The sequence below is a fragment of the Gekko japonicus genome, unplaced genomic scaffold (assembly GCF_001447785.1).
Source record: "Gekko japonicus isolate JY-2015 unplaced genomic scaffold, Gekko_japonicus_V1.1 scaffold1430, whole genome shotgun sequence".
Taxonomy (NCBI): Eukaryota; Metazoa; Chordata; class Lepidosauria; order Squamata; family Gekkonidae; genus Gekko; species Gekko japonicus.
In genome coordinates this window covers 306241-328825 of record NW_015176014.1, presented here as the reverse complement: position 1 = coordinate 328825, position 22585 = coordinate 306241, and the positions used below count along the sequence as shown (strand labels likewise).

Here is a 22585-nt window from a genome sequence, read left to right as displayed (position 1 = left end):
TGGGGGGGGGGGGGGGGGGGAGGCAATGGGAATCAAGGGGAGCAAAACTGAAGTGTAAAGAGTGTGTCACCTCATCACTCAGCCAGACCCTCACACTGTAGTCGTCAATCTTCTCATTGTAGCGGGTGTTGAGCAGCGTGTCGATGATAAGCACTGAGATGCTCTTCAGGATGAAGGAGGCGAAGAGGTTCATGTGGATGTAGTTGCGCATGCAGTGCAGCTTGCTGGAGAGCAGAGAGCCTGTCAATGCCTGTCCAGCGGGGCTGGCACCACGTAGAGCCCCCTCCCCAGACCCTCCTTCCAGTCCTTGGACCTTGGTCACAGTCTCCACCCCACCCCACCCCATCCCTTGCTCCCCACCTTGCCCCTTCTCCCTACACATCACCTCCTCTCTAGCTCTTAATATTATCCACAGATTGCCACAGCGTTGGTCCCTTCCTGAAGAACTGATATCGGTCATTGACTCCAAGAACTTCATTGTTTATTGCATATTACATAAAGTTCTACTGCTCTAATGTTGATCAGAATGCAAGCTAAACCTGCCATATGACTTGGGAGACACATGGATCTTCTCCCACAATGTAACTGTGGTAAAAGTCATCTTGTAATTTAAAACAATCCAGTAGAATGAGCCAGCCTGAGATTTCGCTCATTAAAAATATACAATTAATCTCTTTCCAAAATTAACAGAAACTCAGCTTCTCCATGTGGAGTTTTAACTGCTGTGTGGATAGTAGCCATAGACTACGATGCGACTTAAAATATGCCTTTCCCCCAACACTGACCACCACCCCCAGTTCAATCCCCCAGGCACCTGAAGCCTAGTAGCACAGCCAAGGCGAGGATCAGGGCGCAAAGTGACACTGAGTAGCCCACCGTGTACATCACCTTGAAGCTGCCATAGATCCTAGCAAACTTGTTCTGGGAAAGAAGAAAGCAGAGAGAATCTAAGGAATGAAGGAGACCTGGGGACTGTTCACTTATCCAAATGGGAATGGGCAGTGGGACGTGTGTGTGTGGAGGTAAGGCAGCCCCCAGAACTAATGTACATATTCATGCTCACTTGTTCTAGGAGGGTCTCGTTGTCCATCATACATTGACGGCCGTCCCGCAACGATTTCCCTTTGGGACTTGTCACCCATTGGCCATCTGGGCCACACTTCTTGAATACATAGCCATGTTTCACTGTGGGAAGGGAAAGGATGGATTGGATGACTGACTGTGCCCCAGATTAATAACCACACTAGCTCTTCCTCCATACCCCCTTGGCATTGCATGTTCCATACTCACCAGCTCTCCCTGTCTCTTGTGTCTATCCCCCTCTCCCACTCACCCAGCACACCAGCCAGATCCTCCTTTGCTTGTCCCCATGCCAACATCCCCTCTTCGACTAGAACGCCTGTTTCCCCATCTAAGGGCATGAACCCATCCCAATCGTCTTCTCCCCCCACTGCAGGTACCTTTGTCATACCAGGGCAGGAACCAGGGACAGGAAACATTGACGGTGGTGTTGGGCTGGGCATCAGGCCAGCATGAGTACTTGTCAAATGTTCGGTTGCACACCAGCTCTGTTGGAAAGAGAGGCAGGGGCTGTGGATGCGCATATGCAGCAGTGGTAGAAGCAGCAGGTGTGGTAGAGCATGTGTGTGTGTGTGGGGGGGGAAGCCTTCTTCCTTATTTTTTTTTAGCTTTCACTCTTTCTAAGAGAGACAGTTTGGTGTAGTGGTTACAGAGTCAGACCAGGATCTGGGAGACCCAGGTTCAAATTCCTGCTCTGCCATGGAAGCCTGCTGGGTGACTTTGGGCCAGTCACAGACTCTTACCTGATCTACCCCACCACAAGGATGTTGTGAGGATAAAAATGGAGGAGAGGTGAACAATGTAAGCTGCTTTGGGTTCCCATTGTTGAGAAAGGCAGGGTATAAATGAATTTTTAAAAGAAGACACTAACAATGCAATCCTAAGCAGTTATACCTTTCAATGTCAATTGAAGCCAATGAGTTTAGAAGGGCGTAACTCTTCTTAGGATTGCATCAGTGGCCCTTAAAACCCCCCACCAAAACCCTACTTACTCCTACAAAAGGGGGCCTAAGACAGCTTACAAAATCAACAAGCTAACCACCTTAAACTAAACAAAGCAAAACAAAATTAAAAATAGCACAATACGGAATATCATCATCATCATCATCATCATCATCATCATCATCATCATCATCATCATCATCATCATCATCATCATCAATTGTATTTATGAATCACCCAACCCCTGCTTCTGCAGGGCTCTGGGTGTTGTACAACCACAGATAAACAAGATAAAATTAGTTAAAACATTAGTAGAACATTAGAGACAATCAGATGGCAAATAACCAGTTCCCATTCCAACTCCCACTGCCGGTTACTTCATGGACAGGGGGGAAGAGGGCAAAATGGATGTAAACAACAGAGAACACGAAGGGTGCCAGCCAAGATGGAGCCATCACTGTCCTCAACCAAAAGCCTGGTGGGGCCTGATGGACTTTGGCAGAGAGTTCCACCAGGTCGGGGCCAGAACTGAAAAGGCCCTGGCCCTGGTTGAGGACAGCTATGTGTCTTTAGGGCCAGGGATCACCAGCAGATTGCTGTCTAAGGAGCGCAAAACTCTCCTGGGGACATAACGGAGGAGACAGTCTCATAGGTATGTCAGTCCCTGACCACTCAAGGCCTTATAGGTCACTACCAAAAACCTATTCCACTGGGAGCCAATGTAGCTGGTGCAGCACTGGATGTATATGTGCCATCTGTGATGTTCCCGTCAGGACTCACGCCGCCACATTCTAGACCACTTGGAGCTTCTGGGTCAATCTCAAGGGTAGGCCAGCGTACAGCAAGTTACGATAGTCTAATCTGGAGGTGACTGTTGCATAGATTACTGTGGCCAGATCAGGGTGCGACAGGAAAGGGGCCAGTTGCCGAGCTTGGTGTGGATGGAAAAAAACACTAGCTTGGCAGTCTGAGCAACCTGGGGCTCCATACTCAAGGAAGGATGCAAAACCACTCCCAAGCTCCTGACGGATTGCGCCAGTGTCGAAGGCTGGTAATCTGTGCCCCAGTCCTGAAGCCCCACCCCACCCGCCACAGAACCTCTGTCTTTGTTGGATTCAATTTCAGTCTACTCTGTTTCAACCACCCAACCACAGTTTCCATACCAACGGCCAGATTATGTGGGGCAGCTTCCGGGTGGCCATCCAATAACAGATATAGCTGGGTGTCATCAGGATACTGGTGACACCCAAGCCCGAAACTCTAGACCAGCTGGGCAAGGGGGCGCACATAGATGTTAAACAACATCGGGGAGAGAAGTGCCCCCTGAGGGACCCCACATAGTCGGGGGTCTCTGGAGGACACATTCTCTCCCAGTGCCACCCTTTGTCCCCAGCCATGGAGAAATGAGGTGAGCCATTGAAGGGCCAACCCCCAAACTCCTATATTGGCGAGGAGGTGGGTCAGAAGATCATGATCGACCGTGTTGAACGCTGCTGTCAGATCTAATAACAGTAGAAGCGCCGACCCACCCTGATCCAGCTGTCTTCGGAGATCGTCCGAAGAATAATTACTGATGTTGCCGTATGAGGACTGTCCAACAGAATTTGACAGTGGGCCACTTGCGTGGATCTAGGCCCAACATTTGCATGGATGCAATGGCCCACATACACAGCTGCCTATTGATTCATTCCCTCACAGGCCTCACTTTGACACTGTCCCCATTTGTCATTTGAGATCCAGTAACCAACAACGTTTCTAGGACCACTTCTCCCAAGAAGAGAATAAATCGTCTCTGTCCATTTGCGTGTGCTGATGTGCTACCAGTACCAGAGGCAGCCTCCCCCCCCAAAGTATGTGTCCCTTTCCCATATCCGCAGCCACAGACATTCACAAGGTCCCAGCATGCAGTTAGTTGCTCATTGCCTAGCAATGAAACTGATGAATAAACGGGGGGGGGGGAGAGAAAGAAAAACAGCAGGGCAGGAGAACAGACCCAGCAGTGCCTCTCTGACTGTCTACCCGCCTCATGTCCCTTTTCCCTCCCTCATCCAAGGTGCTGTCAAACAGTATCCAACCTGCAGGGGACACATGTCTTACCAGTAGGCGGTGGCAGGAGACTCATGTTGTGAAAGCACTCTTTGCTGTAGGCCATCCAGTTCTCAACAAGGGAGTCCATGATCTGGGCTGAGGGCCCCTGTGGAGGGCAAAAGGCAAGAGAGACTATGGCTGGCCTGACACGTGTGTATTTCAGACCTGGGGCAAGTCGGGGGTGGGGGAACCAAGGCCCTTACCTGGAGGCACAACACCAACGCCAGCAGGAGACTGAGTAAGTGTGTTTGGGACATCCCTCTGGAGAACTGCGAAACCGCATTGGGGATGCTCCGGGAGCTGCTGGCTTCCTATAGAAGCTTCTTAGCAAGAAACCTGCATGGGACAAGGAGGAAAGAGAAGGGGGGACACAAGGCTTCCGTTAGTCTTGCTGCTCTTCTGCAGACTCCAGGCTCCAGTGCCCTGCCTCCAAGGCTGGTGACGCAGCAGGCTACGAGAGGGTTTCCTGGGCTACATCCAGGTCACCTAGGTGGTGCCAGCAAATAACGATTGACAGGGACCTGTTCGGGGTGGGGACATGGCTGCTGCAGCCTCCACTCAGGTCAGGTGGCTGCTGGGCATTTCGACCCTGCCTCTGGTTGGTGCTGGGGGCTCTCTGACCCTCATCGGCGCTGGAGAGAGCCGAGGACGCATGGTTGAGGGGGCTGCTTCGAATGCCAGTCGCTGTAACTGGAGCCTGTTTTGGGGGGAGCTATTTCAGGGCTGGATCTGGTTCCGTGCCAAGTGCCCAGTGAGACATGATCCACTGTGATGCAGCCGGGGGGGGGGGGGGAATTCTTTTCTTATTCGCCTCCTTGGAGCAGTAGTACACCCTGAGCCTGTACACGTCTCCCCTCTCCAAACACTTGCCAGCCCAGGTTTGCAGCAGGTGCTGGGGACTAGCAGCGACCCACACAACAGTGCAAAAGAAAAGGACCCAGAGTCTGTGCTAAGCCGGGCTAACAGGGGACCCTTCACAATCGGTCCAGTGAGGAACGGGTGCATGCTGGGGGTGGTGTTCAGTGGGCCTGCTTGTCCCCCCCTTAAGACACTCTGCCCTGCCCTGGTTGAGCTGAGCTATCCCTGGACTGAACAGCTTTGCTTTGTGGATTGAGGAGCGGCAGTGCTCTAGGTGGGGAGGCCCCTGGGCGCCAGGGGACTAGGGAGCAGAGGTAGTAAGAAGCACTGGAAGTCTTGTGTCTGGGAACCAGAACAGCCAGAGTGACAGGGTAGGGGGTGCTGAAGCTGTGCCGATTGGAGGATCCAGCAGACAGCAGTGCAGCCGGGCCATTTGCTGGCTGCCTCAGCAGCCTGTGTGAGCGTGCCTTACCAGGGGCCAGAGGAGCTGCACAAGGTGGCAGCAGCAGGGTGCACAGGAGAGGGGAGGTTGGGACATCAGCAAAAAGGTCGTTGTGCAGAGTCGTGTGGCTTGCTGAGGTGGACAGATGCCCTGGTGCCTCTGCTCATTGGCTGTAGTTGGTACATTCCTTTACTCTGACGTGATCTGTGCTCATGCCAGCAGGGTAGGGTTGCCAGCTGCCTGTGGGGGGAAAAGTGTCCTGTCCTTTTAATGGAGGATTAATGGGATCTTATTTACCATGTGACACTATTTACCTCCACAACATGAACAGTTTCAGCTGCCCATTTCCAAGCATTAGCCTCTATTAAAGGGATAGCCCATTTTTCTCCATGCCTGCTGGCAACCCTACAGCAGGGATTCTCCTTTCCTGGGGCAGAAGTGGCGGCCACGTCCCTCTTTGGCTGGTCCCTGTCTAGGAAAACATCTAATGGGGGCAGGGACCGCTGGGGGGAATGTGCCAGGACTGCCTCTGGCCTGTTTACCTCTCCTGGCATGGCCCAGCTAAGGCCAACAAGGTTGTTAATCATTAACACTCTCCGGGGATCTCCTGGCTCTGGGTGAGCCTGGTGACAGCCCTTGTCTCCTCAGTGTCCAGGCCCATCCTGGTGCCGACAAAGGCCCTCATGTGCCCAGAGACTGACTCCTTGGCTGAAAGCCATGCCATGGTCCCGTGGGTGGTTGGGCAATGCCCCTGTGTCTACAACCCATCCCAGATAATCTCAGATTCACACAGGAACTAAATCCTTCGATCCCTCTCTAAGCTGGTTAAAGAGCTCCTGAATGGCATTGCAGTACTCCTGACAAACAAGCCATTCTTGCCAGGTGCTTTGGAACAACAGGCCGGATGTGGCTGGAATTGTACTGGGATTACTAGAGTGCTCCTTCAACAACCCCCTCCCCAAAGCAAAAACCAGTTGACCTTACTGTTCCAGCCCACTCTCTAATACTCACTGAGCAGTAAGAGAAAGATCCCCTCCGGAAAAATGGTATAAGAACTAATACTTCCTCCAGGGCAGTGAGTTGCTGGGGAACCCTCTTTACACTGGCTATAGGAGGTATCTTTGGCCTTACCAAATGAGGGGGAAGTAAGAATAAGTGTATGCTTACAAAAATAGGTCAGGCTCAGAGAATGTACAGTACGATGACTAATTACCAGTTCCTACTCATCCCTGGTCCAGGGCCACAGTGGCTCAGAGGTTAAGATGCTGACCTGAAAACTGGAAGGTCTGTAATTCAGCAGTTTGAGACCCAAGTGCCGCGTGACAGAGTGAGCTCCCGTCTCTGGCCCCAGCCCCTGCCAACCTAGCAGTTCGAGATCAAGAAATTGCAAGTAGATAAATAGGTACCGCTTCAGTGGGAAGGTAACAGTGTTCTGTGTGCCTCGGTGTTTAGTCATGCCAGCCACATGACCACGGAAACGTCTTTAGACAGCGCTGGCTCTTCGGCTTGGAAACAGAGATGGGCACTGCCCCCTAGAGTTGGATTTGACTAGCTTTCGAGCAAGGGAAACCTTTACCTTTACCTTTTTACTCATCACTGGACACTGCACCTCTGCCTCAGAGGACCATCACCGTTATTTATTTATTTATTTATTTTTCATATTTATACCTCGCCCTCCCCCATGGGCTTCGGGGGGCTTACAGAGGCAAGGCAAAACCTTGCCATGATAAAACATAATATACATAATAATTTAAAAACATACAGTACATCTTAAAAATCCTAATTTAAACAAATGATCCTCTGGTCCAGATGGTGGCAGTATACATATTTTTCCACACATGGAATTTCCTTGGCATGAAAAGCGTGTTGATGAGGCATAGAATTAATAGGGATGTGATGGACAACATATCTCATTCATGCCTCTTAGTTGTCTTCCCTCCAGACTAAAAAGACTCAGACTCCCTAGCCTTTCTTCATCAGGTAGGTGCTCCAAGGCCTTGATCATTTTGGTTGCTCCTTTCTACACTGGTTCGATCACTACATTATTCTTTCCCAGACATAGCATTCAAAGCAGCCTCACTATAAATCTTTACAAGGGCATTATAATACTGGCCACTTTATTTTCAATCCATTTCCTAATGATCCCTAGCATGGAGTTTGCCTTTTTTCACAGCTGCTGCACACTGTTGACATTTGCATCAGACTATCCACCATGACTCAAAGATCTCTTTCTTGGTGAGTTCAGCTGCCATCTCCAACATATATCTACATTTAGGAGGTCTTTTTTTTTTGTCCCAGCATGCAACGTTCTACACTGTTATTGAACTTTGTTTGCTGCATTATTATTCACACATCCATTTTGGAGAGATACTCTTGGAGCTCCTCACAGTCTATTTTGGTTCTCCTCGCCATCCTGAATAATTTGGCACCATCCCCACACCTGTCCTCCTTGCTAGGCTCCCCCAGTTCCTGATAATTTATGAGCAATTAAATAGCCGTTGGCCCCAGTACTGATCCTTGGGGGAACCCACCGCTCACTCCCTGTCCCTTGCAAGGCATATATTTACTCCTGGCCTCTGCTTCCTATCAGCTAACAAGTTTCTAATTCACAAAGGGATTCCTCTTATCCCATGACTGTTAAGTTTACTCCATAGTGAAGGACAGAGTAATAGGCTTTTTGGAAGCCTGGGCTTATACCCTGTTTCCCCGAAAATAAGATCTACCCAAAAAATAAGCCCTAGCAGGATTTCTATGCATTTGTGGTATAAGCCCTAGTGTGTCTTCTCGAGAAAAAATAAATATAAGACAGTGTCTTATTTTCGGCTCACCTTTATCCAAGTGAACATTTGCAAAAGGCTCCAAAAGTATTAGGGTTGCCAGGTTGCAACCTGCACAGCATGCAAGTGCTTTACAATTCCTTGACACAGTGACAGACAAGACAGTTGTGGCTTCCACCTGCAGTCCTGTTCTTCACCCCCTCCCCCTGCCTCCTTTTGTGGCAAACCTAAAATCCTGTTTGAGCTGCTGGGAGGGGCAGATGATAGGATCGGAAAAGCAATGGGCAGGAGAAGCCATGACTTCCTTTACTCATCTCCCCAAGATGACTCACCTGGTCTTTGGGTGACAACCCTAACTTCAAATTTAATTGCAAGTGTTGTCACGCTGCTATTTTTGCAGTCTGATCGATAGTACCCTGCTGAATTTAACAGTGTACACTACATTTTCTGACAACACTCCATCTATGTACCCATGCTGACATAAGATGCACTACACAGAAATAGTTGGTAGAATGTTTAAGCCTTCCTGTTGCTTGCATTTATGAACTAATCAGAACTTTATTGCCCAGAAACACTTACTGCTTTAAATGGCCTAGTTTCCTTTCACCTTTTAAAAGTTTTATATATTTCAGTTATTAATCAGATATGGTTTGATTTTTAGAAAGCTATCAGGAGTTGTGTGTACAAGAGTGCCATCTGCTGCGCGCCGTGCTCCCATCCTCAGCCCCACCAGTGATTCTACATTGTCCTATGCAGCCATCTTGGCACGTGTGCAGGTCAAAATGTCTTGTCTGCAGGGCTTTTTTTTGTAGAAAAAGCCCAGCAGGAACTCATTAGCATAATAGGCCACACCCAACAGCAGAAACTCATTAGCATATTAGGCCACACCCCTGACAGCACAACTCATTGGCATATTAGGCCGCACCCCCATGTTACCAGAAGTGTGCTCATCCAGCCACACCCACCTTTTGCTTCTTATTCTGTTTACCCAGGGCTTTTTTGTAGCAGGAACGCCTTTGCATGTTAGTCCACACACCCCTAATGTAGCCAATCCTAATGAGTTTCTGCTGTTGGGTGTGGCCTATTATGCTAATGAGTTCCTGCTGGGTGTGGCCAACTTGGAAGCCAGCCGGAACTACGTTCCTGTGCGTTCCTGCACAAAAAGCTAAAGAACACGGGTGCTTCAGCATGGTGCTGTAAACAGTAATGAGAAGGTAAAGGTGGCAGGACTTGGTGTTGATAACAGATGATCATGCTTCTACTTAGCATTTTTTGAGCACTTAGCATGTGCATTATCCTCATAACCCTTACAACAACCCTGTATGGTAAGTCGGTAATTATCCCCAGCATGAGATTTGAATCAAGGCTTCTTCAGATCAATGGCTATCAACATATGATGTAACAATGGTCTGAGGGCTGCTTCTCCCAGGAAAATGTAGCTTGGGAAGGAGATGAATTTAGAGCAAAGGACGGATGCTTAGCCCTTTTCCCACCTGCCACTTCTGGGCTACAAACTGCCTCCCAAGCCACTCTCCCTTCCCCACATTATGTGGCTCGAAACAAGCATTTTTAATCTACAGTTCGGCTACTACACTACCCTGCTCTTGCAGTTTTGCTCACAATCCAGAGTGCTACTAACACAATAAGAATCCACAGTGCTATTCAGAGAGGTACGGAAGTGCAATCTGAGAACACTTTTCTGACAATGAGGATAGGGAAAATTTGACAAGCTCATTACAAAACCACAGTAACTTGTTAACATTTATGAGTTTTCTTCTTGTCATCTCATTTTTAAGGACATCCTCGTGACTTTTAGAGTTTTGAGCAGCAGCATCAAACTCTGTCTGGTGTGAACTGACATAGTCTCAGCTGGTTTGGTGAATGGTTTTTGAGGTGACGGATAACAGCATGTAATCCTAACTCTGTTCCTTACCAGTCTACCCCTAGGCTTCCTTCACCCTCCTTCTTTTTCCTGCTCTACTCTGATGCAGTGTTCTTTTTAATGTGAAATTCCCAGATGCACCCTTCGGGGTCCACAACCATCCTTAACTCGCCTCCAGCGCTAGTCTCTGGAGAACGCATAGAATTTGAGGGAGGGCTGCCAGACTCCAGAATTACATCCCCCTGGAATGGCAACCGATTGCCAGGCTACAGAGATCAGTTCCCCTGGGGAAAACGGCAGCTTCAGCAGACGGACCATGAAGCCACATCCCTGCTGAGCTCCGTCCCCACTCCAAACTCTGCCCTCTCAAGGCTCTGCCCCCAGCTCTCCAGGAATCTCCCGACCCAGAGTTGGCCAAATTAATTTGGGGCCTGCCCCATTCTTGCTTGTGTGGGTAAAGTGCCGTCAAGTCGCAGCGATCGCAGCAAGGGGCTTTCAAGGCAAGTGAGAAGCAGAGGTGGTGTGACATCGCCTTCCTCTGTGAAGTATTTCTTGGTGGTCTTTCATCAAAGTACGAACCCTGCTACCAACCCTGCTTAGCTTCCAATATCTGAGGAGATAGGGCTATACTATACCATTCCACATTCTAGTACTTGTACACATGTTGCAAATATATACACAGGATTCTCAATATGGCTTCATCTGTAGATACTTAAATTCGGAGACTGAGGCCATGGATAGACAAACAGATCTTTCTACCGACAGAGAAAAACTCTAGGTTTACAGAAAAATCTGAAATCTAACCCCACCCCACCCCAAACACACACACGCACAAAATGGGGTTAAAACACCTCAAAATGACTGAAGCAGGGGGTGGGAAGAAAAGAAAAAAGCAAGGAAAGATGATGATATAGGGTCTGCCAGGATAAGGAAAAACGGAAATAGTGTGAGGAGGGAGATACAGAGGAAAGTGAGGAGCTCCCTGCAAATCCTCGCAGGTTCCCCAGAGAAGACCCCCAACACAGAGCAGTGACTTGTTCAGTCACATCCCAGGAGAACTGCCCTAAATCACTCCTTGCAAAGAACCTGTTTCAGTGTCTCCTCCTGGCCATCCCTTAGCCCACCGGGACAGATTAGCCACCTGGCTCAGTGCCCCAGATGTCCCTGATCAGTGGTGCCTCTTTCTGCCCCAGCCCAGCTCTGTCGGACAAGGGTTTTCTGGCTTCTAGCCAACTGCTCAGCTTCAGCCACTCTCTAAGGCTCTCGTGAAGCTGCTGTGCTACTCTAAGCTTGTTTTTCTCCATCTCCCATCCATCTTGTTGTTTTGCTGAAGAGCAAGACAGATCCATTTGCCTCTGTTCAACCCAGTGGTGACTCTGACATTCACATTCTTCCTGCCAGTGAGAACAACCTCCCTTCTCTTTGCTTGGCTAACATAACAGGATGACTGCGCAGGCTAATGACCTTGGACCTTGCAGACCCCGGCAGGAACACGCCTGCCTGGAGCCCCATGGTGGGGGACGTGGTGGGGAATTCATCCGGAGAACAGAGCAGGCTGCTCTATGTAAACAGGGTGTTCTGTTCTCAGCCCTGGTTGTTTCTGTACCACTTGCATTCTGGGCCTGGAATAAATATGAATAGAATTATTGAGTCACAAGTGGGACAGCAGGAGAGGTGGTCCTCTAGAAATCATGTCCATGCTGGCTTTCCTTCATGGAAGGGTTAAATGCCTCGTGCTCTGGAGGAACCTGACCTCACAATCACATACTAATCTGGACCTAACCTTAACCCAGAACTAGGCTAGTTTGCAGCAAAGGCCCCCGGCTTCACCATGGCTGTGAAGGGTTTTGTTCATATCAAGCAGCTGTGTATACTACTATGTGGAATGGAGTCTAGCACACAACTTAATTTCTGTCCCTGTCCTTTCTCCATTGTGGCTAACTATATGCTACTGCTTGCCACCAATTGTTCCTGCTCGGATGTCCCCCTGTGACCTATAAAAGGCACAGATGCTTGAAGCAGAAAACTTGCATACATACCATATTTTGTTTCCTTACAGGACTCCACAGGACAAGACAGTGTGCGACTGCAATAAAAAAGGCCAACACTATGCTGGGGATTATTAGGAAGGGAACTGAGAACAAATCAGGCAGTATCATAATGCCCCTGTATAAATCGATGGTGCGACCTCATTTGGAATACTGAGGGCAATTCTGGTCACCACACCTCAGAAAGGATATTATAGCATTGGACAAAGTGCAGAAAAGGGCAGCTAGAATGATAAAAGGGTTGGAACACTTTCCCTATGAAGAAAGGTTAAGGCACTTGAGGCTCTTTAGCCTGGAGATATGACGACTGAGAGGTGACATGATCGAGGTTTACAAGATTTTGCATGGGATAGAGCAGGTAGAGAAAGAAGTATTTTTTCCCTCTCTCACAATATAAGAACTTGTGGGCACTCAATGAAATTGTTGAGCAGTCAGGTTAGAACAGATAAAAGGAAGTACCTCTTCACCCAAAGAGTGATTAACACATGGAATTCATTGCCACAGGAGATGGCGGCAGCTACAAGCATGGATGGCTTCAAGAGGAAATTGGATAAACATATGGAGCAGAGGTCCATCAGTGGCTATTAGCCACAAGAAACTCTCGATCTGGAGCAAGTGATGCTCTGTATTCTTGGTGCTTGGGGGGGTCAACAGGGGGAGGGCTTCTAGTGTCCTGGCCCCACTGGTGGCCCTCCTGATGGCACCTGGTATTTTTTGGCCACTGTGTAACAGAGTTTTGGACTGGATGGACTGATCCAACATTGGCTTCTCTTATGTTCTCTTAGGACAGTTATGGGTCTAGAGGGACCCTAATCTGATAGCCAGAAATGCCAGTAATAGAGGTAGGGGATAGAGATGGAAATAAAGCCCGCCTTGGCAGGGAGGGTGGGGTATAACTCTAACTAATAAATAAATAAAGCAGAATGCAGATGTTGACCCAGAGCTGGCATCTTTTGATTCTGAGTCTTCAGAAAACATTGTTTTATCTGGGCATTTTCAAATGGATAGAGCTCTAGATGCAGTCTTGGGAAATTCAGATTTAGTTCCTTCACTGCTTCAGTCTACTTCATGTGCCACTTTTTTTTCAGATATATGTAAGTAAAAAAAAACCCTTGGGCATGTGTCCATGTGTGTCATGCAGGCACACACCCCAGGAAACTGAGGCTAGCTTTGACTCCATCTTATATCTCCAGAAATGTTTCCATTTGCTTCTGTATCATCAAACTCAGTATGTGGTACTGCAAATGGGAAGCTCATTGTATTTAAATAGTGGAGGTGGAACAAATTGCATATTGAACCCCCGAGGCAAACACTAGTAGACAATTTGCTATCCCCTTGTAACCCACCAGTTTTCATCTAAGTCTGCTACCTGAATCACTGTTTTACACCTAGCTCTTGTTGGTGGACCCAGGAGTGGGGGGAAGTAAAGCTGCGTGTCAAACGGTGTGAAACTGACAAGATGCACCGGAGAGAGCGGGCCAAAGCCTCATGAGAAATCACCCCAGGATACTTTTTAGCCTGCTGTTAGGACATGGTGACAAATCTAAAGGAAAGATTATAGAAACTTTGAGGGCTAGAACTTTTCTTTTAAAAAAATGAATGCTAGGAGCACATACAGAGATTTTAATGGTGAGCCCTCATGGCTTTTGGAGTTATCACAAGACTGTACCTGAGGCTGATGGCCTGTAGACCTCAAGACAGCATTTCCCTTACAGGTGGACCTTGGGCCTTGGGGCTAGGGTTGCCAGCCGATGGCTGGAACCTGGCAGAAGACTGGCAAGCAGCAGATGACTGGGTGGGGATGGGGGCACATGAGACATCACTGCTGAGAAACCAGGAAGTCATGTTAATCCTCTTCAGTAGGGTTGCCAGCTCCCAGTTGGGAAATACCTGGAGATTTGGGGAGTGGAGCCTCAGGAGGCTGGAGTTTGGGGCATAATGCCATAGTCCAACTTCCAAAGTGGCCATTTTCTCTAGGTGAACTGATCTCTGTTGCCTGGAGATCTATTATGATAGCGGGATACCTCCAGTCAACACCTGGAGGTTGGCAACCCTGCTCTCCAGGAATCACTGGCAAATGCTGTGCTTTTACCACAGAGTTTCCTAGAGAGTTGTGATATCACTTATGGGTTTCCCTGGAAGTGATGTCATGCCATCATGATGCTGACAAGATTTTAAAAATATGTTTTCTTCTCCTGACAGCCACTGGAGTGTTGGCAGGCAAGATCCACTGGGGGTGGGAGATTTCCCTCCATCAGTGAGCATACAACAACTCTATGACTGGGGAGGGGCAGGGACATGGGAGGATGCTGTCTCTCTGAATTAGTCTCTGCAGTCTGGAGATCAGTTGTAATTCCAGATCTCCAGGTTCCAACTGGAGATTGGCAACCCTACTTTCCAGCAGTGGTAAAACTATAGAGTTTCTGATGAATCCTAGAGCATTACAACAACACAATGATGCCACTTTCAGGTTCCCAAGAAGTCTGACACCATGATATCACTTCTGGGGGTAACCCGAAAGTGGTAGAATTGCATTGTTGTGATGCTCTAGGATTCATCAGAAACTCTACAGCTTTAACACAGCTAGGGTCACCCTGGCTGGAAGTGACATTACACTGTTGGAATTACAGCGTTTTTCACTGTGTTTTCTCCTCTGCTACCCTAGTGAGCACAGCAGAGGAGGTCAGGGGCTACCTCCAGCCCTGGCCTTAACACAGATTTTCCTGCAGGCATACAATCTCTTTTTTGTCTTTTCTTGTTCTGATCAAATAAAGATACATGGTGCTTGAGAGAAAAAATGAAAACAAAGTAAGCAACATACCAGAAGCATGGAGAGAATGGCATTTGATCTGGAGACCATATGCATGTCCTTTGAGAAATGAAGTAGGGGATGGACTTCCGGTTTCAGCAACTCGAATGGCGGGCACGCTCCTTCGGAGCTCCAACAGGAGCAGCCCATGATGCGGTGGACAGGAGGGGTTCTGGATGATTCCGGACCCCCCCCAGATTCCTTGGAGGGGACTCCCAGCTGGGGGTGTGAGAGGTGCCTCTTCCGAGGCCACGGCCAAGGGATCGAGGCTCCTCTTTGCCCTGATAGGTCCCGCCACGGCGGTGACATCATGGCACCAAGAGGCATACACCAGACGAGCGAACAAGTGATCTAGCAAAATTACAAAGCTCTCCCTACCTCTGCAGCTGGCATGGAATGAAGCATGAGTGTTATTTCTCTTTAACTGGCTATGTGGTTAAGTGCCCATCTGAAGCCCCGATTTGTAATGATGGAGGGGGAGGGAGTTTGCCCCTCCCACAACTTTAAACGAACTGTTTAAGCTACAGAGGGGGGCTAGGAGCAACAGCGATTCTGGAATGATTCAAGTAAAGCACAGACTCAACTAAGGTGACTTTATAAATAAACTTTCACTGACTTTTTAAAACTTTCCCTGAACTGTAAACAATGACTAATCGAGCAGAAAAGATGGTGATAAGACCGAAGCACTCTTCTGGAACTACAAGATCGCACATCCGGCTGTTAAACCGGAAGTAAATACTGACTTTCCCAATATGTTGGCTATAGCATTGCACCCTCTGTTGGATCAGATGACTAATCTCAATAATAACTTTGAAGCACTCCAAAAACAGCTGAAAGAGACTAATATAAAAACAGAGGAGACGGCAAGATCAGCGAAAAAGATTGCAGCCAAGATAAGAGCAATTAAGTAAAGACTGAAGGTAGTGGAGAAAGAGAGGACCTCTGACAAAGACCAGCTTTTAAGACTCCAAATGGAAAAATCAACCTTTGCTCTGAGATTTCAAGGTGTTCTTGAACAGAAGGGTGAGAATCTGAAGGAAATCTTAAGTGAAGCGTTGGCCCCAATGACAGGTTTAACTACAGATGTGTTGCAAAGTGATATGGATATGATCTATCGGACATATCCAGAATTTATCAAGAAAAAAAACCTGCCTGGGGAGATAATGGTGAGATTCTCATAGAGATCTACAAGAAACGTGGTGCTCAAGGCCACAAATGCGACAACCCTAAAAATCAAAGACGAAGAAATCAGAGTCTTAAAAGACATACCATTCAAAATAAGAAAGAAGAGGAAACAGTACAAAAACTTAACCAGCTTTTTGCAGAAAAACTGCACACCATACAGATGGATAATACCTGAGGGACTTGTCTTCAACTATAAAGACAGAAAAGACAGACTCTGTCTTAAAAGCGGAGATGTTTTTGGAACTGCAACAAAGATCAGCGAATGATTAGAGAACAACAGAGGAACAAGACATGGAAGAAGAAAGCAGCACATATGGGTCGGGAGGTTCGGAATGCACAGCAAGCAACAACCCAGAAGAGGACTCTGAATCAGAAAAAGGGGCTGCGGCCCCAAAACCCCTGAAAGTCCAATGGAATTTTGATAAAAGAAATATAGAGGAAAGAAATTAGAATAACATAATCTTATAAACTTGAAAGTTTAATTGTTCAAGCTGTACTTACATGATTTAACCATACAAATACCAGTTTGTAATAGAAGCTGTAAGAAATAGCTACATTCCATTAACCTTATTATAGAGGGAACTTTGATTAAGCTTATGACTAATCATTTTGTATGATCCTTGTTTAGCGTATTTTTTAGTTTAGTGTTTTAATGTCTTGTAGTGTTTGTAGTTTGTAGTGTTTGTAGGAAAAAATAATTTAAAAAAAATTTTTAAGAGAGAAATGAAGTAGGGGAAAACAGAGCTCACACTCTTTGAAGGGAGATCTATGTGCACAAGAACCTGAGTGTTGTTAAATGAGCCCTTCCACAGCAAACTGTTTTTACTTACATTGAATGTGCCAGATCAGTGTTCAACACCTGGTAATGTTTAATTATCAAAATGCAACTACCTGTGAAATGGTATACAGCAGCACCTAACCTTCTTCCATTTTATTTCAATCTCATTTTGTGTGTCTTTGGTTTGGCAAATTAGCTACCAGCTGAAAGTTTATCTTTTCTCCCCTGGAACTTAAATTCCCTTAAGTAATTATTTCTTAACTTAAATGTTGGAAACATGTTTTTTAAAAAGCTGTATAATACAATCTTTGTATTTTGGAATAATTTTCTGTGCTGACTTTTAAATGAAAACATAATATTAACTGCAAGTCTTTCCTGTTGCCAATACAGGGGACTACTTGCACCAGTACTTCCACTTCCAGCTGTGTGTAGACTGACACTAAATGCTGCCCCTGGTAGCAGTGCCAGAATATACAGGGGTATTGCTCTCAGGAGGGGAGTCCATGGTGGCAGAAAGTACTGTCAAGTCACTGCTGAGTTATGGCGACCCCGCCCCCCCCATAGGGTTTTCAAGGCAAGAGACATTCAGATGTGGTTTGCCATTGCCTGTGTGTGCACCATGACCCTGGTATTCCTTGGAGGAATCCCATCCAAATACTAACTAGAGCTGACCTGAGATATCTAGCTATTATTGGTGTTTTCCCAGTGTCAGTGGCTCTCGGACATTTGAAGACTGCTGTAATTCCTTGCTATCTTCTGGTTTTGTTTGTTTCTGTTGTTCAGCCATTAATTCAAGCATAAACTATGCTATCAATAAAAACCAAAGCAACCAGAGAAGTAAAATAAAGTTCCTAAGAACAGCATGACACATATGATCTTGCTTGCTCTCCTAGGGGCCCCATGCAAGAGGGCTTAGTTCGGTATAATTGCCAAAATATGGACAAAGAAGTCCCTGACTTCAGTTTTACTTCTCCCATGAACCCACTGAATGGGCCTTAGGCAAGCCACAAACCACTGTCTCTGATTCCACCAGCTAGAGAAGGTGCATCCCAAAAATACTTGCTTCCCCTTTCCCTGGCAGAAAGAATTCTCTGCTCAAAGGATATTTGCACATACAGCAGATGCGTGTGAAGAAAGACTCTCTAGCCTTTGCCAGCAGTCAGAGATCAAGGGGCTGCTGCTGAATTGTGTAGGTATGGAATTGACTGTTTGTAAGACATTTTGAGAACTAGGTGGATCAAAACTCGGAGTGTAAATTTTTGCAATAAACGAATGAAACGATTGTACTGGGCTACCTTACTGAAATGTTCTAAAGAATACTGATATAATTTATGTGAGGGGTATGAGAACTCTAAAACATTAAGCACCAGGGATTATTTTGAACTACTACAAGTTTGAGAAACGCTCTCCCTGTTTACCCACCCCAATCTGCCAACACATGAGTGCATGACTTTCTTTAACAGTTTTCTACTCTTGGTGGCATTGGGTAAGATAGCTAGGGTAGCACTCAGAAGCCAAGACATCCACTCTTCCAGAAAGGCAAGTTCAAGTAGATTTATGTATACAGTCTTTGTGATATATCCTCCTATACTCGCTACATATGTACATGGGCACCTTTTCCATCTCTGTATTCCTGTCTGAAGTGACAAAACTCAGAGTTCTTTTTCCAGTGGAGGCCAGACATGTAGATCAAAGCTGTTTCCAGATGGCTCTCAAAGTAAGCCTGAGGTTGAAGGTGTGAAGTGGGTGTGTGTGTGTGTCAAGGAAGACTTACTGCATGCAGCACAGGAAGAATATAGATTGGGAAATTCCTGGATATTTGCGGGTGGAGCCTAGGGAAGGCAGGGTTTGGGGGGAGGGATCTGAGCAGGGTATAATGCCTCTAGAAAAATACTAAATACATTTGGTGCAGGTTTACTGAGGCCAACAGTGGGGGGGGGGAGAAGTGTATCTGTTGGATCCCTGCTTGTGATTAGATTTCATTTTGTAGTGTTCTCTTCCATCTTCCCACTTGACATGTAAATATGACCCAACAACAACTGAAGGTGGTCCCAGATTCAAGTGTTTATTGCCATAGTCTTCAGGTTTTCACTGCAGCTATCCTCCTGCTCCACCCTCTTCTCCCATTCGCTGATCTCTGTAAGGATGCCATCTGACCACTTTTTAAGCAACAGCTATTGTGCTGTTGCCACCCATCTGGGATTTTTTAAAAGTTACCGAACAGTCATTTCTCCAGATTTATAATCTTTGTTTCTTATGTAATAGGCTATCATTGTTTAGTACTACCTTGGGATTTTCCCTTACCATCTCATTACCGCAATCAGTTTAATTGTTAACAGTATGTTCATTTTTTTCACCATTGGAGCTTCCTAGGCCATATTAAGTGGCACATAAGATACTCAAGTTTAAACTTTAAAAGAAATTAGGCTTCTCAGTCAGATCCTGGTTCCTTGCAAAAATTGATCTCTTCTACAGAATATACTGAACGCGGGAGAGGGGGGGGGGGGATTCCTACTGATTGTGTACAAAGAAACAGGTGTAGTTACTCTGAATTCCAGAACTGTTTACAGTGCCTCTCTAACATCAGTTCCTATAGGATGCTTTGGATTAATTTGGCTCTTGCAGTGGCAGCTACAGCAGATAGAAATCCACAGTTGCCTTCTGAAACACCCATAGTTAAAAATAGGACTTGCTGATATCAGTAAGACAATTACATATCAACCTATGACATTTTTAATCTTCTAAGTTGAGGTTTGGGCTGCAAACTTCCAACAGTACTTTACTATTGTCTCAACAGTGACAATTCAAACCATAAAACAATGATCATGTACACTCAGCCTAAAATGTCAGCCAGTTGCTTGGAAATGCTTGCATAGACTAAAAAGGCTTAAACAAAAGGTAAAGAAAAGAGCTCTAGGGCAATGAGGAACTTTTAATCTTCTAGTACTCTGCCAACGCAAAAATGAGTGGAGTTCACAATTTACTACAATTATGAACACAAGATTCTGCTTTCTACTGAGTCAGACCATCAAGGACAGTATGGCCTGCTTTGACAGGCAACATCTCAGCTTTCCAGGGTCTCAGGTGGAGGTCTGTCACATCACCTACAACCTGATCCTCTTAACTGGAGATGCTGAGGAATGGATTGAACATGGGAACTTCTGCATGCAAAGCAGCTGCTCCACCACTAAACCATAGTCCTTCCTCTATGATGTTACCTGAGAGTGTTTTGAGATAATGTATCTGGGGTGGGGGTGCGGTTGAAGCACCCTGGGATTCCTAAGTAAATATACCAGAGATTATGGTGTTGAATGGGGACAGGGACTCTGAATTAAGCATCTCTGCGATGATCTTAAACATTCCTGACTGTGTAAACAAACACTAATTAGCCTCTGTCAGACATTTAAAAGGTGTCACATGACCTTCTATCGTTCCACAGGGCCTGCAAAACAGAGCTATTCTGCCAGGCCTTCAGGTGAGGTGGCGGCCGTCTATCTTGACTGGCCTCCCTGCTCTAGTTCCCAATTCACTGAAAGGGCCCATTTGATTCCACGTTGTAGCCCTAACAGATTTATATGAAACGGTCACTATCTGTGTGAATTTTATTGTTTATTGTTTTAATGATTTTAATGTGATTTTAGTGTAATGAGTTTTGGACTCGGTTTCTTGTGATCCACCCTGGGAGCCCGCTTTGGGGAGGGCTGAATAAGAATCTCAAAAATAAATAAATAAAACAATAAATTACCACAGGAGACTCTAGGGAGCATCAGGGCAGGGGGGGTGCTCAGGGTGAGGCTGATCTTTGACACCTCAAATTATTAAACTTTGCTACATACTGCAGAGGCCTTCAAACTCATCAGCCAATCTGATCTACGAGAAAAATATGAATCTAAATATAACTATCAGTTAGAACCTAACTGTGAAAACACAGTTAATCCACCCCTAGATAAAATGCCCTTGCCTTTCTGCATAAATGCGCTTCATCTGACATCCTACTGCCATTATCTCGGGGGGGGGGGGAGGATTCCCCAAATATAACAGAGGAAAAATTCCTAAAATCCCAATAGGATTATTTCTAAATTCCTGGATTGTTAAAAAACTCAGTAAGAAACCAGAACGGAAAACAGTGGGAGCTTATGCTCCTTTTAAACATAACCGGGCTAATGTAGCCACGCCTATTTACAAATAACAACCAATGAGATTGCTTAGTTAAGGACCAATGAAAGTCTTTCCCTCGCAGGGAAAAGGCACAGTTCTGATTGGTCGCTGTTATGAAGCGCCCAATAGGAAGTTCGCTCAGAGGAGCCCTGGTCTGGCTCAAAGCTTAACATAGGAGTCCTATGAGGTGATTCATGTAATCGTTTCAATACATTACAGGAAGGATGGACTAAGACACCATCAACCTCATAGGACAATCCACTGCTTGTATCCCTGACTATCCCCAAAGACCATCTGGCCTCTTTGTTCTTCGCATGTATGTTCTCTGCAAGCTACAAAGAATTTTCCATTTTCTTCTCCCATAGATGGAGTGCTCATCAGTTGCTAATACAGGAGTTTCCTGGAGAGCTGAATGAACTAGGTTGCCAAGGCAACTGTGGGGTATCATACTTCATGCGGTGAGGCCCTGCTTCAAGACATTACTGTAAAGGGGCATTACTTTAAAGGGCATCAAGGAAATACACTGTAGAATCAAAGAACATCCTTCCAGAAGTAGAAGGCTAAAGGGTCTATTTAAGTGAAACAAGCTGGGAAATGAATAGAGGGAAGCCCAGGAGGAGTTGGGCTGAACCCACCAGTGTAACTTTCCATTTCCTATCTGGTAAGTAATTGTGAAATGAACAGAATGTTAATGCCCACACAGCAGGGCTATTTGCTGTGCGAGTGGCTCCCACCATCACAGTCGCTGAGGTTGTACCTAGTCTGTTTGCAAACTGTTGAATCTTGTGGCAGATATGAGTCACATTGCATCTCAGCTTCTCCAAGACACAAGTCTGTCTACTCCCATCACTGGCTGGCACTGTTTACAGTTCAAATAACAGGACCCACGAAGGGATACTTGCTTACTGGAAACACTTCGGCTGGGATTCCTCTGCCACTTGGCAGCCATGGTGCTTATATTAAGTCCTAGGCAGGCAGGAAGCAGAGAGGGGAGCTGCCCTTTCCCAGATACTTAGCCTGGCCAGGGTCATGGGCTTACTTGCCTGGATTTGGGGGCCTGACCACTAGCTTTATGGTGTTAGGACTGTCACCATCTGGATCACAGTGTTTGTCTGTGTTACCTGGCTTAGGCTTTGTGGTGCTTTCGTATACAGAGGACTAGCTCTCCCAAGGCATTAAAGTAGAAATCCATGTAACAATCACACTTTGTCTCCTTCCAGCCTTACATACCATAAGGGATGCCAGCCTCCAGGTGGGACCTGGGGATCCCCTGGAATTACAGCTCATCTCCACACTACAGAGATCAGTTCCCCTGGGGAAAATGGATGCTTTGGAGGGTGGTCTCTGTGGCATTGTACCCCACTGAGGTCCCTGTCCTCCCCAAACTCCATCCCCAAATCTCCAGGAGTCCCCAATTTGAAGCTGGCAACCCTACTCCCCATTCCAGTGCCAGAATATACAGCCCTGGCATCCCTAATACCATACAGCTCCAGTAGTACATACCTGAGCTGTGGCATCTATAAAACTGGCAAAGCCAA

At 46.6% G+C, this 22585-nt stretch overlaps 1 protein-coding gene across 2 annotated transcripts in view; it reads right to left on the bottom strand.

Annotated features, from left to right (window-relative positions):
- Nucleotides 1-22585, bottom strand: part of GCGR (glucagon receptor) — a 52523-nt gene that overhangs the window by 12929 nt on the left and 17009 nt on the right. The window contains exons 2-7 of one of the 2 annotated variants that reach the window (XM_015426553.1): nt 4314-4446; nt 4120-4216; nt 1461-1568; nt 1064-1185; nt 815-921; nt 71-224 (exon numbers count right to left, since the gene is read on the bottom strand). In XM_015426553.1, the coding sequence (XP_015282039.1) occupies nt 71-224; nt 815-921; nt 1064-1185; nt 1461-1568; nt 4120-4216; nt 4314-4367 (642 nt within the window). In that variant the 5' untranslated portion in view covers nt 4368-4446. Of the gene's footprint in view, nt 1-70; nt 225-814; nt 922-1063; nt 1186-1460; nt 1569-4119; nt 4217-4313; nt 4743-22585 lie in introns of those variants that run through there. The other variant, XM_015426552.1, reaches the window with a different exon arrangement.